The following is a 16,769-nucleotide window of genomic DNA, read 5'->3' on the forward strand; positions in this document are numbered from 1 at the left end:
TTTTCAGCTCCATATGCCAGCAAGTTACCTGAACAGGGAGAAAAATTCAAAAGCAGAAAACTGCTGTAGTTATAACAGTTTTGATGTGTTTGCCTTCTCTTCCTGTAAACTTGAAAGATTATGCTTATGTAAATAAGTAAGTACCCTATTGGCCAAGAATCTTCATACTCGATGAATACCAGCAAATATGTAGGTATCTACGTTCTACAATCAGGCAAATTGAACCATTTGTTTTCAGTATTAACAGCTAGAAAGGAACTTTCTAGGAGGAGGAGATTTGTTACTTACCTGTATACAACACTACTAAAAACTATCCTGATTTCCCCTACCAGATCTTGAATTAAGCAGTCTTTTAACTGAAGCTGTTTGCTGCTGTTGCTTTGGCAGCAGTAGGCCAGCCTCAGTCGGTGAGATTTTTGGGAGCTTAGCTGTCACTTTGCTAACTGATCACAAGTCAGATAATGAACTCAGTTTTGCCTTTTAAATACACTTGTAAGGGGAAAAAAACTCCACAGGTTAAACGTTTTCTAAGGTCACAAAGATCCAGTAATAAACTAGGAGCAGAACCAGCTTCTTGAACTTTAACCCCTTCCCCCAGTTCTCCTTGCTTATGGAAGTAGAAGCTGCTAGGATTTATGGCCAAAGGACTTGATTTTTTTAAAGAATATTTAATCCACAAAAGCTTCAGTTTACAGTACAAAACCCCAAAGGTGTCCATTTAGAAAGCTGATATCCAACTGTAGTCCATTTTTCTTAACTTCCGTAGCTCTCTTTCCTGGGATTTAGACAGTTTACACGTCATCTCTCCTAATAATTCCAGAGGATTTGTATCTTCTTGTTCCATTTCAGTAACATCTCCTTCCTCATCTGAATCATCATCTGTTTTTTCACTTTCCATTTCCACTTCATCAGCAACTTCTTCAGCACTGGAAGATGATTGGAAACAACCCAATAAATAGATACTCTCACATACTATAGCATCACATACTACAGGAAAGGTACATTATCATGCAAATAAGTAAGTTAACACTAGATTTTATTACTTAATCTCAGGCTTCTTGCAAACTGCTACACTTCTCTTGCCATCTCAGTTACAAGCTGTTGTTCAAATAGCTGTCCTCTGTTTCAAGGAAACTTAAAATATTTTTCTTTCTCCAAATACTATGCATAATATCAGAACAGGCAGATCATGATGTAAAAAGTTATAATCTCACAGTATCAGAAACACTGGATATGCTGGTAGAGACAATATTCAAGAAGGCCATTCTTCTCTTTCAAATCTGAAAAGGGTCACTTGGTCTTAAAAACTGCTACAATATCTAGTGTTACTAGAAAAGAAAAAGGTTGGTTTTTTAGGTGTTAGGGAGGTGCTTGCAGTGACTGCTCCCTTGTGACTTCAAGAGTTAAACTTGTGCTGCACTAGAAAGCACACTTGTAAAGAATTATACAGAACAGTTGCCATTTAGAATGTGCCATTAATTCAAATGTCTGTGCATATTTTGGATCTCGTTAGGAATGACCTGCACGCAAAATGGTACTCCCAGAATCATCTGTTCTAATACAAACTATTTATCACTCACAAAACGTAAATGGTCAAACATTGATATTACACTGTCTTTTATCTATATAGTGACATATTCTTGTTGTTCTTCAAGAGCCAAATCCTACAGTCTTTATAAGCAACTTCAAATGTGCACTCGTAGTAGTCACCCATGTCAAAGTACAAGATCTACATGTGCAAATATTTAGAGAGGCCCCTGAACTCCCAAATTCTTCGGTACTGAAACTACATGGAAGTTTCAATATATTCCTTGTATTAGACTTTCATCAGTGTTTTGTTGATGTGGCAAAAATACTTCTACTTGTGTCATCCAATAAGAAAGACAGCAATACTGGCCGACACAATGGAGCAGAATTGTCTATACTGCTGTTAGGGCAGAATATAACCTGCATCACAAATGATGCAAACAGGGTTTTTTTTCTGGGTAAGCTCTGGCAGTGTAAACCATCTTCTCTCTGGTCTTTCCAAATTCAGGATGGCAGCTAACACAATGACACTTTTCATCTCTGGCTTGGTAGAGTTTCGTTAAAGACTTTAAAGAATAGATTGCACAAAGAATGCAAGCATTTAAGTGGCTTCAGTGTAAGTAAGTGACAAGATATTAATCCTCATACAAGACTACAGTCAAAACCTCTGTGCCTGCATTCATTTTTTAGCAGCATGCATCTATCTCAAAGGAGCAAGCTACAATACATTCTCAGTACCTATCAAACTTCTCCATTCAACTGGGATTAATGCATTGTAACACAATATTGGCTGTGTTCACAGTACACACTATAAAGTGTAGTGTACGTTACACAGTATACACTCAGATTGTGTTGTCTGTTAATTTTGCAGTGACAAGGCACTGGAACATGCTGCCCTGAGTGGTGGAATCGCTGTCCCTGGAAGTGTTCAAAAAAGGTATAGATGAGGGCCTAAGTGACATGGTTTAGTGGCAGGCTTGGCAGTCCTGGGGTAATGATCGGACTTGATGATGTAAAGGTTTTTCCAACTGAGTTGATTCTGTGATTTTAATCAGGAATAAAATTTGAGTTCTAAACAAACCGTTAAGATTAAATTTAAGGATTAACCTCTTGCAGTACCTAGAAACCAAAACCAAGAATCATAACAGGAAGTCATCATAATATCAAGCAAAGTTGAGAATCTGACATTTATCCCAAAATAGCACTAAAAGCATTAAAACCCCGGAATAATGTTAAATTCATAAAGAACATTTGAGTATCAAAGGCAACATTTTGCATACATTATCCCAAAGAACAGCAAAAATAACAGCAACAAAAGAGCCAGTAGACTAAACTCTGCAGCTCTCCCCAAATCTAAGTTGTAAAAAAACCTTGCCACAATCAAGTGATAGACTAACTTATGTCAATAGAAGAATGAAGAGTGTTGGAAAACTGCTTTTATACTTTAAACAAAGATGTACATAATTTAAAATAACTTCAGTAACTAAGGAGAGTTTTTCTGTTTTTCTTACCTTTTATTCTCTTTGGAGATGAGCAATGAATTAATAAATATAGGACATAGGAAGGAAGCAGATGGCAGAACATGCGCTGGAGTGTGCAAAAGCTGGAAAATAAAAGAGAAGCTTTATGAAAGCTTTTGTCATGACTTTGCTTGTACACTTACTGTAATTACTCCTACCTCTTTGACAGCAGGTGCATCTTGCTCATGCTTGTTATGAACAACTAGTTTTCCAAGGTCGGTATCCTCTTGTGATTGCTGACGTCTGTGCTTTCCCAGTAGCAAACTAAATGGGGTCACAGGAAGACTTTCTTCTATTGCCAGCTTGAAAAAGGTGAAAGTTTTAATTAGACTTTTAGCGTCACAAATCTATCTCATTTTGAGTTATCAAAATTCAGAATCAACTGAGGTGACAAAACTCTACACTCAAATTTAACTCAACTAAGCCATATGGCTCTTTGTACTCATTCTCTGGCAGACATCCCGAGAGAATCCTACACAGAGGTAGTAAAACTCTCAAGAATTTGGGGGTTCAGGAACACCAGATTTAGTTGGTTAATGTACCAATTAACTTTCAAATACAGAATCTGGTGCATGTGCCAGAAACGCTAAGTATGGCTTTCAGATTCCACTTATGACTAAAAGATCATTTACGCCCCAGCATCTTCTGCTGAGTGACTTAATTATGTAACTGGAAGCAAACCATGGCATTTTTCTAGCTCAATAAACCTTAACTTGAGTTCTGAGTTATTCCCCCACCCTCCAAAGAAACTGATTGCTTGTACCCACATCCCCACTGGATTTTGTATTAGAAAGATACTAACTTATGCTTTGATCTATTTTATCTAACCAAGCAACTCTATCAAGTGCTGCTGTTTCATTCTGTTCAATGGGTATGAAACACTTCAACATGAATTTAAGTGACTGAATTTCCCAGGACACTTCTCCACAGAAGCACACACTGCAATGTAAGTTTGAAATTCCTTCTCATTGATACTGACAACTGTTCATCCTCATCAGAATGCACAGGTCAGGCCACACTCAAGGTTCCAAGTGTTAAAGAAACCAAGATAAGGGAAGAGCTTACTCAAATCTCAAGTGGTTTTGCTCCATTTGTGTGACTCCCTTTAAGAAAGTACCATTTTCTTGTTCAGGGGCAACAAGGGAAGGTGGGAGCAGCTCACTAATACTTCTTTTATTTTTTACAAAGGTTTTTTACAAACAGAAATTCTGTCAAAAAATGAGCAAATACAGATTACTGCCCCCTCAGCTAAGTGCCTATGACCCATCTAAGGATCTGGTGTGCATTTTGATGACAGAAGGGAATGTGAATCAGGCAAACAAATCAGCAGAATTCTGAACTGCTCTGTATGTCTCTGTCAGAGCTTCTGTAAGAGGTACCTGTTTGCTGGATGGTGTGAGCCTTTCTTCTAGAGACCTTGTGCTAAGCGTCAGTAGCTCCTAAAATACACAACAAGGTAGCAGAGTTATAGTATGTGACACGGCTTTTCACATTCCCATACCTTGTCTATAGAAGCTTCCAACTAGTTCAAAAGCTTTTGTCAGTCAAGTGGAAAAGGGCAATGCATCTCTTCCTCTTTATTTTATAAAGAAATAGAAAGGAAGCAAAGGCTCTGTGTTCATTTTTTGGGAAAACAAATAAAAAATTCCCCACCCACCCACAAATTACAGGAAAAACTGAGTATCATACGAAACATTCGGATAATCAGCAATACAGCTTCTGGGTGGCTGTTGAAGTTAAACAGCATAGGCAATGTTCCCAAATTATCTAGTTTCTTGGATGAATGAGGCAGCAGAAAAACAGTTGAAAGCCTTTAATAAAGAACAAAGCATGGCTTACACTGCCCTGAAATCACAAAAGGAAACTCTTACGCTCAACAGAGCAGAAGTCTGAATTTGTATCAGTCCACATTCAGGAAAATACTTCTTCCCCAAGAACCACCTGCCAATCACTATTTCTTACTTGTGTATCAGTAAGGAAAAATAGTTGGGATCTTCTTAGCCAAAGGTATTTTTCTGACCCAGTCATTTCAGGTTCATCTCTTGGAACAAAGGCAGCAAGCAGGATCTTCTCTTTACAAAGGTTTCTCTGGATATAGATTGGCCGTGGCTCATTTGGTTTAAACACAAACACTGTAAAAAACCAAGAACATCTTCTCTTTAAATCATGACATTTTACCTTCCTGGATAGCTGTCAAAGCCCTCTGTATCATAGCCAGTAAGGGCTGAGCAGAATTGCCTTCAAGCACTAGTTTGCAGGAATTATAACTGGATAACTTTACTGCATAATAGAAGGTACCTTTCACAGCATTCCAATCCAGAGAACATATTTGGAAAATAACTTTTCTGTAGAACAGTAGCTCTAAGGAGAGTAACAATAATTTACAGTTAAAGCTCCAAAACGCAGCTGTACAGTTCAACCAGTTATCTATTTATAGGAGAGGGTCAAGAACATTCCAGATCCTCACCCAGAAAGCATGGTTAATCATGTGCTATATCCTGCACCAGGAACTAACTGTTGGAAGAAAAGATGGAGAGCCAACATGCTTGACTTCCCTTTGATGTCAGGCATGGCTCAGCTTCCCCCAGGTGCAAACACAGATTCAAGTTTGTCTTATGGCTTTCATGGGGCTGAATTCTAGGAAAACCTTTTCTAGAGATTATGCTTTCACAGTTTTAAATTTCACTGACTATGACTTGTCAAAGAAGCCTTTGTACTTACAGCTGGATTCTTTGGAGAGCCATGAGACAGCAGCAATATGTTCTGACAGGGGATCAGGTTGCAGAACTAGGATGTTGAGGTGGGCACTCCATTCCACTGAAAAGCAAACACAGCAACAGCCAGACATGAAGAGGCGGCTTTCAGTTCTATCCCACTACTCTGCCACACAACAGGGCAAATGGGAATGACACACAGGGTCTTTACCTCTGGAAAAGGCATGCAATTTCATTTACTCCCAGGTGGCTAAATACAAATACAATCAACTTCTACATTAACATGAAATACTAGCTATTGTTGTGTTATCCATCATCTAACTTAGAATTTACTCTGCACATCAGACAAAGCGCACACACGCTGGACAGGATGCTATCTTGTCTGAAGTATGAAAATTATTATATTTCCATAGAACATTTTGTAGGAGGTCAATCTGGAATCAAACTAGAATTGCTTTAAGGTTTCATAGTAAATTAAAGTGTTAAAGGTTACCACACTAGCACGCATTTAAGCTGATCTTACATGCACAAGTGAGCAGGTTCCAGCAACACAGAAAGCCATGGTCAGTGGCACCAATAAGGTACTTGGAACATGTTAGTCTCCCAAAGCAGATGTTCCTACAGAAGTAAAAAGTCAAAACACGTTAGTGACCTTCAGACTTCATCTGTTTCTCTATATAGTGATGATTCACAAGTCACAAACATTCCGTTAAGATTTAGCTCTGATATTCAATTTAGGAGAAGTTTGCTTTTTGCTTTCACCTCTAGTGGCATAAAACTTCACACACAACCACCAGATAGGTCTGGGAGATTGAAAAGTATGCATAAATCTACAATGATTACATGTTCCTACAACATTCCAGTCTCAAGGACTGATTTTAAGCTCTTAAGTAAGTTACAAACCCGTAAGTAATAGTAAGTGTTCATATTGGGATGGGAAAATAAATTCCATGTTCAAAGAATTCCTACTATTGCTCTAAGCACTAGAGAGAGAGAATCAGTAAAAGAAAAGTTATTCTTATATGCTGCTCCAATTGAAGAAAGTGTGTGATTTGTTTTCACTTAATTTCTCATTTTCTTGTTTGAGAACAATAGAACAGCCTTCTGATTTCTAATGGTATAGAAAGTTTTCAAAACACTGATAAGGGATGTAATTTCTGTATTAAAACATAGCCCTTTGAAGTTATGTTATTAACATAGTCCTAGAGTAATTTATTTCCTTTTAATATGGCATATAGTAAAGGCTACAACAAAAGGAGCAGCTGGCCTGGGAAAAGCTTGCCACTGTACCAGGCTGTCAAGAGTTTTCACCATAGATGCAGTAAAGGTGTGGCTTACATGCCTCCCACAGTTTTCCTGCACACCAGTTTCAGAATCATGTTTCTTGATTTCTAATCTTAGAGGACCAGTAGAAACAAAACACACTTGATCATGCAAAAGAAAAGATTACAAGCGTACACACACAAACATGGAAGTGAGAAATCTCTCTATCTTTCTGTGATTCTTTGCATCGTCACCACACAATGCTTTGCTTTCCATTTTAAGTGGTACCTGGAAGTGGGTATATAAAATACCTCTGCCATTACTGCAGAAATGATTATGAGAAGCAAGTTGGAAAAGCAGTTAGAAAAAAACCTCAGCACTAAAAGAAAATGCTACAGGAGGTTTGTAGCATCTTCCTGTTCCAGGAATTGTTTAGATACAGAGATCTAGCAGAGAGATTAAGTAGATGAACCCATGAGGTCACCTACTGCCCTATTATTTCAAGGTTATTTTAAGAAAAATGGTACTTTACCTGGATGAGAAACTGCTGTATTTTAGTACAGTCCAGGAAGCTCAATATTAAGGTTGTCCTATTCTTCAAGTCTCTGTCTTTTATCTCTAACATCAGCCTATGCCATTCCTCATTATCCTTACACAACAGAACAGCATCTAGACCTTCAGGATGTCTTTTACCATGACAGCACACAACGGAGCATGCTGAGATAGTCTGCCAGGCAAACACGGCTTCTCCAACAGAGGTTAGAAAGGATCAAGAAATCTGTTTATAATACCAGGTCAATATGCCTTTATGGTTTACTGATATAATCACTGTTTTTACACATGCATACATGAATAAAGAACAAACTTCTTATACTTTTTCAGTACTTTGATTCATCCCTAGATTAATAAGGAAAAAAAAAAGGGCTACTAACACACTCCTGTTATTTGCCAAGTGACACATATTTGAGTACAGGAGGTAGAGAAGTCACAAGAAAGTAAAAAGATGAAACTGCAAATCTTACTATTTTTAATGGTATGTTACCGGCCACCTAGGAGCCATTTTAGACTCTTTTCTATATATGAACTTAAGACTGTTAAATTCAACGTGTAGATGAACATACAGAAGGTCTTGGCTCCTATGAATCGATTCCTTCTGTTCCAAGAGTTCAAAACATTAAAAAAATAGATGAAAAACATACCTTATTTTTCCAGGTGGATGGCAAAACGTACACTTAAGATCCCAAGTAACTGAATCCCATACAGTGACAGTTTCTTCAAAGCTAACAGCAAGCAAAGAGCCATCTTCTGAGAAACAGCAGTTCGTGGCTTGGTAGTTGTGGTAGCTGCCTACGAAGTCACAGCTCCAGCTCACACTCTGCTGTGCTGCATTGAACAAACAAGGTAGTTAATTCAAGTGTATACATGAAGAAATAAGAATTCAAGTATTAGAGCTGCAAAATAGGCTCAAGAGCAAGACAGATTTGTTTCAGAAGCTTTACATTTTTGAAGAGTATAGAGAACGTCTATTGTTCTAGTACAAGAAACATCTAGTAGGTTTTTCATTTATCCTCAGTTTTGCATTTAAACAGTGAATCCCGAGACTGACATGGTACAATATTCATGTTTACTTTGCCACCTATTTTAACTGCTCTCAAACAGGCAGATGTTAGATAAAAGAAAAACAGATACCGAAGGAGATTCAACACTTAAGTGTTCTGAGACATAATGTTCTTTTAAAAACTGTAGCAATAACACAAGCATTACTAAAAATCTGAATACAGGTTGCATTTGAGTCCAGCAAAGCTCATGGTTCATTTACATAATGTCTGAAGATCACAGTGGCCCATCAGCATGGTCAACCGTGTGCTGCTTAACCTGCCAGTGCACTCCGTTGGGATACCTGCCCCAATGTTGATAACCATCAAATAAACAGCAAAGTGATGTACTTACCACATAACATACATTTCCCAGTATAAATAAATTCATACAGCATGCTTTTGAAACATATGAGTAGGATGAGGAAAGAAAGGGAACTAAGTTCACCCTATGCTAAGGTAACCTTTATATAATGGCTATGAGTTGATGATTAAAAGATCTGCCTGTAAAAAAAAAGCCAGAAACAATTCACTACTTTAAACTGCATGGCACCATCTAGAGGCACACTGAGAGATCTGCGGTTAACTGCAGTTAAAAACATGCCGGTGTGTTCTATTTATGAACACTTATGTGTTCTATTTATGAATACTTATGTTTATTAAAAGAAGCTGCAGCACGTTGACTCTCTCTAGCTGAGCATTCCCTACTCTGTCCCTGCTGGGCAAATACACCACAGAAGTCAGCACTAATTTCTACTTTTACACTTTTAAACAGTCTATAGAGGCTGCCTTTCCCTTCTGTGGCAGGCTCAGCAAGGCCTTTGCTGTATCAGGAACCTCCACATCAACCCATAGACCCGCAAAACTATGAGAGAACTCTGTCACATAGGATGCTTAGGAGAACACAATACTTCACGCAACAGCAGAAACAAGTAAAAGCAGGGGACTCGAGGGCCTAGTTCCGACAGGATGAAGTTAGGCTCAGAATTTCTATAGCATGTCACAAGCGGACAAGCATGTGACCGTATTTACCTTCTGGATCAGTGTCTTCTACCATCACCCAGACTTTAAACACACAGTCTCTGCCAGCTGTTACCAGTATCACAGAGTCATCTTCCAATTCATCCATGTCACGAAAGCACATGTCTGTTATGTGGTCCTCATGGGGCATATTTATTCTAGTATTCAGCTTAAAGCTATAGGAAAACAAAACAGAAGCTTGCCATTTTATTTCATTTTGGAACTTTGGAAAGATTTCAGTTTAAGGTGATTCTGAAAGGGGTGGGGAGAAGAAGAATCAAAGAAACTTCTGTCTAATTAGGTAGCTAAATGGTATTGCATTTACAGATCACATTTCCCTAATCACTTTCATACAGCAAGAGAGGTTGTGGCCCAGCACTGAGAAGGGATTATCACTAAGCAAGCATAGCTCTCAAGTATTCAGCCTGAGCTCTGGGCAGTCTTTCCAACACTTAGAAAATCAGTCACATAGCTGCTATACCAATCAACTTTGTTTCTTCTTTAAGAAAAAAAACAAATTATGGTAAAAATATGTATGTTTTTAATAAGAAAATAAGGGAAAGTGTATGAACCAGATGCCTATGTTGGCTAAAGAACAAAAACAACCCAACAATAAAATCATAATTATCCGTACCCTGGAAGGACTAATCAATTCATGATGGATTAGACAGAGGCTGGAAAACTGATAAAGCTCTAGAACCTTTCCTTCAAGGCCATGATTTTTAATACCAAGAAAATACGTGAATTTAAGTCCCATGGTTAAAACAGTTTGTCTGATTACTGTAAGTGAATCAGATTCAGAGCAATAACTTTTGGTATGTATTTACTTCAACTCTGTGTTGCTTCAGATGCATGTAGCATGCATGGTAAACTCTCCCTAGGGTATTCCCTAGGTTTTATCATCTGGAAAAATTGCCTTTGCAAGATAAAGCCTGCGTAGAATTTGTGTGATACTTAAGATTTTAACACCTAGAAGTCCAGCTCTATTATCATTACCTTTGTGTTTCTTCATCATAGAACCACAGCTTCAACTGTAACTCAGGGTCAGTTACTTCTTCTCTCTCTTCCACTGTTGCTAGCCACTTGCCTTGGGCACTAAACGCAACCTTGACCAAGTCAGCTTGCTTTAAACCGGCCTGGTGAATGTATTGTCGCTGCACAATATCCAACTGCAAAACAAAAAGGCCAAAATTACATTTTGAAATTCAAGTGTAGATTTAAAGATATCATTCATAAAACCATGGAAAAAGGATGCTCTGAAGGCACCAGTTAGAACTGACTAGCTGTGGCATATAAAAATAATGTGGAGAAAGTATAATTAGGGCATGTAACATTCCACAAGAATGCTAAGTGTAGGAATGGATGAAAAAAAATAATTTGAAGGGATTTTACCTAGAATTTCTTGACATTTAACAGGAGCAACACACTGTATTTATTCAACTATCAACATTTAACTATGCTTAACAAGTAAAAGAATTTTGTGATAAAGCCGAAAACATCTCAGCTTGGAATCCAGTGTCAGGGTATTATAGCTGCTGGCTTTTGTCCTGCTTGCCAAATTAAGTCTCCAAGCAAGTCCTGATGCATAACTTACTTAAGTTAAAGTATAAGCCCATCCAACTTACACTGAACAGCTGTTGATCACTTTGGAGAGAATAGAACTGCAAGTGGCCAGGCTCTCCATTCAGCACCAAAGCTTTGGTTCTAGGATCAACCACCAGACCAGTCTTCACATCCATACCTAGAAACAAAAATCAGATGACAAGTAACCCAAGATGGAAAGTGACACATTCTGCCCCCAAAGTGGAAGACAAATTTTATTGCACTTACTTTTGATTAGCCCTTGAATACTTTTGGAAAATCTGAGGTTGCTGTTGATAATTGTAATTCCTGAAAGGAAAAGCAGACAAGGTCTTGTGATAGGCTTCTGCAATTTAACCACATCTCATGGTAGGGCAGGGACCTTAACCAACTGTACTTGATCCTCTAAATGTGTCTTCTGTCTACCTATGACAACCCTACACCAAGGTGAAAAGCCAAGTTACAGCCATCACCAGGCACGTTCACAAGACTGCTGAAAGAGCAAAAGATCACTTCAAGCATCTGTTCTTTCAGATCAATATTGAATTTTTATGTAGTATCTAGTTAATTCATCTGAAATTAACAAAATAAAGCTCAAAGATTTGCATTCCATTTTGCATTAAGTGATACATAAAATATGTTTTGGCTTACTGTTGTCTTTATGCAGGGTGCAGCAGAGTGAGCCATCAGATGACATGGAGATGTACTCAATAGGAGATCCCAAACGAGGAAGGAAATCCTTCCGACAGTCCGATTCATTGTGCCACAGAACTAGAACAGATTCAACTCCGCCACTCAGCAAGTTGGTTCCTTTTCCAGAAACAAAAATACAGTTACAGGTTTTGGTTAAAAAAAAAAAAGTATCATTAGCATACATGTTTACAATGACAGACAGGTTTCTCATAAACCTTTCCTAAACCGTCATGAAGAAAGCAATTATTCCTCATATTGAGCCTGGGCATAAAGATATGTTTCTCATTATCCCATGTTAAACTGCTACGGAAACTTGGAAGAAGTAGCAAGAATTTGTGCTAACAGTAAAATTTAAACAGTGTTTTGGGAGTAGTAGATCCCATTACTGTCTGAATCAGCTGAATTATTTGCGTTACAACATAGCTGAATTGTTCTCTTTCTATCAGAAGTACTTAGGAGTAAGAAATACCCTAAGGAGAATAGTTCAGATCACACAATTCAGATAAAAGTTAACTGTACTTTTGCCACTAGGTTTGAGCTCAGACAAGACTGGCTTGTTTTATTTGGAGGCAAATAACACTCTGGCAAGAACTCATCAGTATTACTGATGGAAGTGGGGGAAAGAAAGAGTGGAGGTGAGGTAAAAGAGGTAAGAGGATGGGGTGGATTTTACATTCTACCACACAAGGTAGATATTTGACAATATGAATGACAATCAAAATACGTAACAACAACTGCCTCCTGTATTTCAGATCCTTCCTGGACATATTTGAAGTTCTAGATACTACTTTGTTTGTTAATAGACAAACTTGAACTTCTACTGATTTTTCCTTCCCTGCTGCAACTCTGACTTCAAGAGCATTTGTTTGCGTGGTTTTTTTGCTCACCTTCCACGGAATAAGCTAGATCCATGACAGTATCATGATGCCAGTGCAGCGTGGAAAAGGTGTACTCTTTCTTGTGGTAGAAATTCCTCCTACGTAGGGAGGAATAGAACAGTTCTTTAAGCACGACATCAACAGAGCAAATGAAAGGAAATACTTAATCAAGTATACCACCCTCTCCTCTAACTTCTAGACTAGGGTTTCTTGTATGTTCAAGTGATGCAAAGGGAGGGAAGGAACCATACTAGCAGGTTTTCAGCACCTTCCTGGTGCACACTGCACATCTTAGACACACTCAACAATTCAGCAGCAGGGAGGAACTTCGCAAGCGTATTGTTCTTATCCGTGCAATTCTGTGAGTGCTCTCCCTAGGACTCTATGTGCCCATAAAGAGCTATTTCAGCTGCTTCTGCATTACCTTTCTCAAATACAGTTTAGATTTGTGGAGCACGGGATATTTTCCCATATGAAATTAAACTGAAGCTGTACCTTGAAGGCAGTATGTCAGTACTGCAGCTTCACAGGACTTTGCCACTCTTTGCTCATTATGACTTCTGGAAATGGCAATGTTATGGATGAATCAGACTGCTTTGCTCAGGTCTCACTTAATTCCTATGGTTACATCAGTTTCTGGGGTACATAGTGGAACCAAAATGTGCATACCAGAGGCGAATCTTTCCATCAGCATGGCCCGTTGCAATACAATCCTCTGTAGGATGGCATGCTATACAACTGAACTGACTGTTTCCACTTTTTGTCTTCACTGCATTTACAGAAAACCTTCAAGAGTTTAGAAAGTAACTTGAATTATATGAGGATAAACAAAGCTTCAAAAGGATTACCTAATGCACATACAAGTAATTCTGACTAGCAAAATTAAACATCTCCAAGTTGTTATAGTCACATATACTCTCATAAAAAGTGACACATTTTTCTCATTATTTCCTTAGTTCTTTGCCTTCAATCAAGCTGAAAGATTTGTCCTTCCTTCCCTCTCCTTCTCCATCCCAGCCCGCCCTTTCTCCCTGACCAAACTATGTCACTTGTTTCAGTCCAGCATCAGCCTAAGCATTCACCTGAAAAAAATACATGCCTGAGCCAAAAAGCTAAGCTGTCATTGCAGCACCTCACTGCCTGCCTCTACAGGAGGCTTCTTACATAGTGACTGCACCCCCTCCAGCATAAAATCAAATGGTTGCTGACAAATGTAAGCTAATGTGTGCACACATCACCAGTTAAGAGACATTTATGATATATCTGACTGAATCAATACCTGACGCTCTCATTCTTACCTGTTCAACTGCTTCTGTTTAAAAAAATAAACTTGGAGATCAGCCTCCTTCACTGATGCCACATATTGACCCTGTTAGAGTAAAACAACAACTTAGGACATAGTTTGTGTTCTTCCACATGAAAGAAATCATGTTTGACAACAAAATATTATAACTGAAGATAACATATATAAGCTCATATTAAGTAAATATTTTCCTATTTTAAGTGTTCTTTTATTTTAATAATAGATAGTGTAAGTCTGACACAGATTCGTTTAACTTCAGTTTTGTTTCTGTGCTGCTGTGCTTGTATAAAAGCCTAACAGCATATAGTCCATTTGAGAGGAAAAAAACCCAACCCCAACCAACACCCAAGAGAACTAAAAAAAAACCCAAAAAGTGAATATACTTCTCTTCCAAATGCAATATGCTTCGGTGACGCACCCACACCATCCAAAACCACTGTCAATTCCTTGGCTTCCACGTCTTGGCCTGCTGCTTTTGTCAGCTTAACTGAGACGAGCTGGAATGTATCTGAGCAAAGAAAAACCTGTTATCAAACGTCTTTTATGAAGAAGTTTACAAACATCCCTTACAAAGGAGCTTTACACCCCTCCTACCTTACAACTAACATGAAGTGGTAAATGCTCCATCCCTGGCAGTGTTCAAGGCCAGGTTGGACAGAGCCTTGGGCGACACGGTCTAGGGTGAGGCTCCCTGAGCACGGCAGGGGGGTTGGAACTAGATGATCTTAAGGTCCTTTCCAACCCCAACCATTCTATGAGTGTACCTTCCAATATTTTTTTATAAGTGTGAAAAAAATGTTAATAACTTTCAAAAAAGAACTGTTTCAGATATTTTGGTTGAAACAATAATATTGAAGACTGAGGACTAGCTAGTGGATACTAGTGCAACTGTAAGCAAAACCAAAGCAAAGTTACACAGAATTTGCCCTTGCTCTGAAGGGACATTTGTAGCAATATAGTTGAGAGTAAGGTCCAGCTATATTCATATTTATGTTGGAAAAAATTTAAGGAATGAATTATCTCAGAATGCTGTTAAATAGGACAAGTTATTTATGTTAATGCTGCTTAAGGTGGGTGAGCAGGCACAAGCACTGCAGCATACCCTGTATCATGGTAAACACTGCTTAAAGATTTACTGCACCTACAACATCGGACACATGCAGCATGTGTGTCAAAAGTGAAGATAAGCACTCTTCTAGACAAATATTAAAGAACAAATATCACAGAATGAACACAGAAAAAAAGGTACAAAATGCAGGACTGCAGACACCTGGCACAGGACTTAAGAAGTATTTTCAAAACTAAGATATTAAAGTATGTTCTTGCAGCATACCATTCACTGACATGACTGTAGCTTAGACACAGAATGACAAGGATGATGCTAATCATACTATACCTCTTTCACCACTCTTTGGAATCACTACAAACACCGAATCCTCAGAACTAGCAAGAGCGTACAGTGCCAGAAGTTTGGATCCTACAGTGAAAGTCTAAGAAAAAGAATACGAGGAGGTCAACAGTTACTACATTTGTGCATACTGTTTTCAATATTGAGTACTGCCAAGTTCTTACAATAAGGAAAACACGTGTGCTTTAATGAAATTGATGTATTAAAATTCTCAGTTCTACAATAAATGAGAAGACCTTTATTCTAATAAGGACTAATACAAATGTTAAAACAGTACTTAAAAATATAAGACATCAGATTTACTGAAAAGCCTGAAGGTACCTTATGCCTAATATAAGGCAGAAGGTCCACCTATAGGAAAGTGCTTCTCTCTAGCAGAAAACAGGAGCAACAGGACAGTCAGCAGTCCACATTTTCAAGCCATCATATCAATTTCTATTGGCATATCACAAACGGCAGCACACTCCCCAAGAGCTACACTGGACTCTGAACTGCAGCAAGGAGCAAAGTTACATGTTAGTACATATCCCACCTTTCCCCCAAAAGATTCTGCATCATCATGAATTTTTGCAGTGACACACACATCAAGTGCCACATTCTATCACTGCCATAGACAGACAGTTTTCAGGCTGTTTTAATGGCAGAGCAGCACATCCAGACTGATTGGTGCCCATTTGTAATAATAGCTGCAGAAATCCTTATTCTGGTTCTGACATGTGCTCAGCAAGAATGACTGAACCTACTTTAATGGGAATGCCATCCATGAAGTCCCACAGCTTAATGGTGCCATCAAGAGAAGAAGAATAGAGCTGAGGGGAAGAAAAAAGGAAGTTAAATATATCAAAGCCAGCTTTTATACAAAATCACAGCTTAAAAGTTCATCAATGGAACTGATTCCATTCAACCAGTGTAACCCACATGATGTTTCACTATTCTATTTGTAGAAAACACACACAAGGCTTGCCCTTCCAGCCAGAAACATTAGCTGAACAACGCTCTAATCGCTTCCAATCCCTTCCCAAACTCCAGCCAGCCCCCAGGCGCCCCGCAGAGGCACATAAGCCCGGCCGAGAGGCAGGAGCATCTCCAGCCAAACCCTCCTTCCCCCCCAGACCTGCATGTGGTTGTGCGGGTTGAGCTGGATGCCTGTCACCAGGTCGGCGTGGCCGCCCATCAGCCGCAGCGTCTCCTCGGTGACCACGCTGTACATCTTCACGAAGTCGCCGGAGGCACATAGCAGGTACCTGAAGCGGGGGGTGGGGGGGTG

At 38.8% G+C, this 16,769-nt stretch overlaps 1 protein-coding gene across 1 annotated transcript; it reads right to left on the minus strand.

Annotated features, from left to right (window-relative positions):
• Nucleotides 1–718: 718 nt before the first annotated feature.
• Nucleotides 719–16,757, minus strand: WDR75 (WD repeat domain 75; the record flags this gene model as incomplete). Its single annotated transcript, XM_010014523.1, has 20 exons — nucleotides 719–926; nucleotides 3,039–3,130; nucleotides 3,206–3,349; nucleotides 4,427–4,486; nucleotides 5,010–5,179; nucleotides 5,769–5,864; nucleotides 6,285–6,379; nucleotides 8,224–8,407; nucleotides 9,652–9,815; nucleotides 10,636–10,808; nucleotides 11,265–11,380; nucleotides 11,470–11,529; nucleotides 11,872–12,030; nucleotides 12,801–12,889; nucleotides 13,461–13,577; nucleotides 14,090–14,160; nucleotides 14,478–14,602; nucleotides 15,491–15,584; nucleotides 16,246–16,311; nucleotides 16,617–16,757. Coding segments are annotated over 20 exons (2,424 nt in total), but the record flags the coding sequence as incomplete, so codon positions are not given.
• Nucleotides 16,758–16,769: the final 12 nt, after the last annotated feature.

Source organism: Nestor notabilis, unplaced genomic scaffold, assembly GCF_000696875.1.
Source record: "Nestor notabilis isolate BGI_N333 unplaced genomic scaffold, ASM69687v1 scaffold34585, whole genome shotgun sequence".
Taxonomy (NCBI): Eukaryota; Metazoa; Chordata; class Aves; order Psittaciformes; family Psittacidae; genus Nestor; species Nestor notabilis.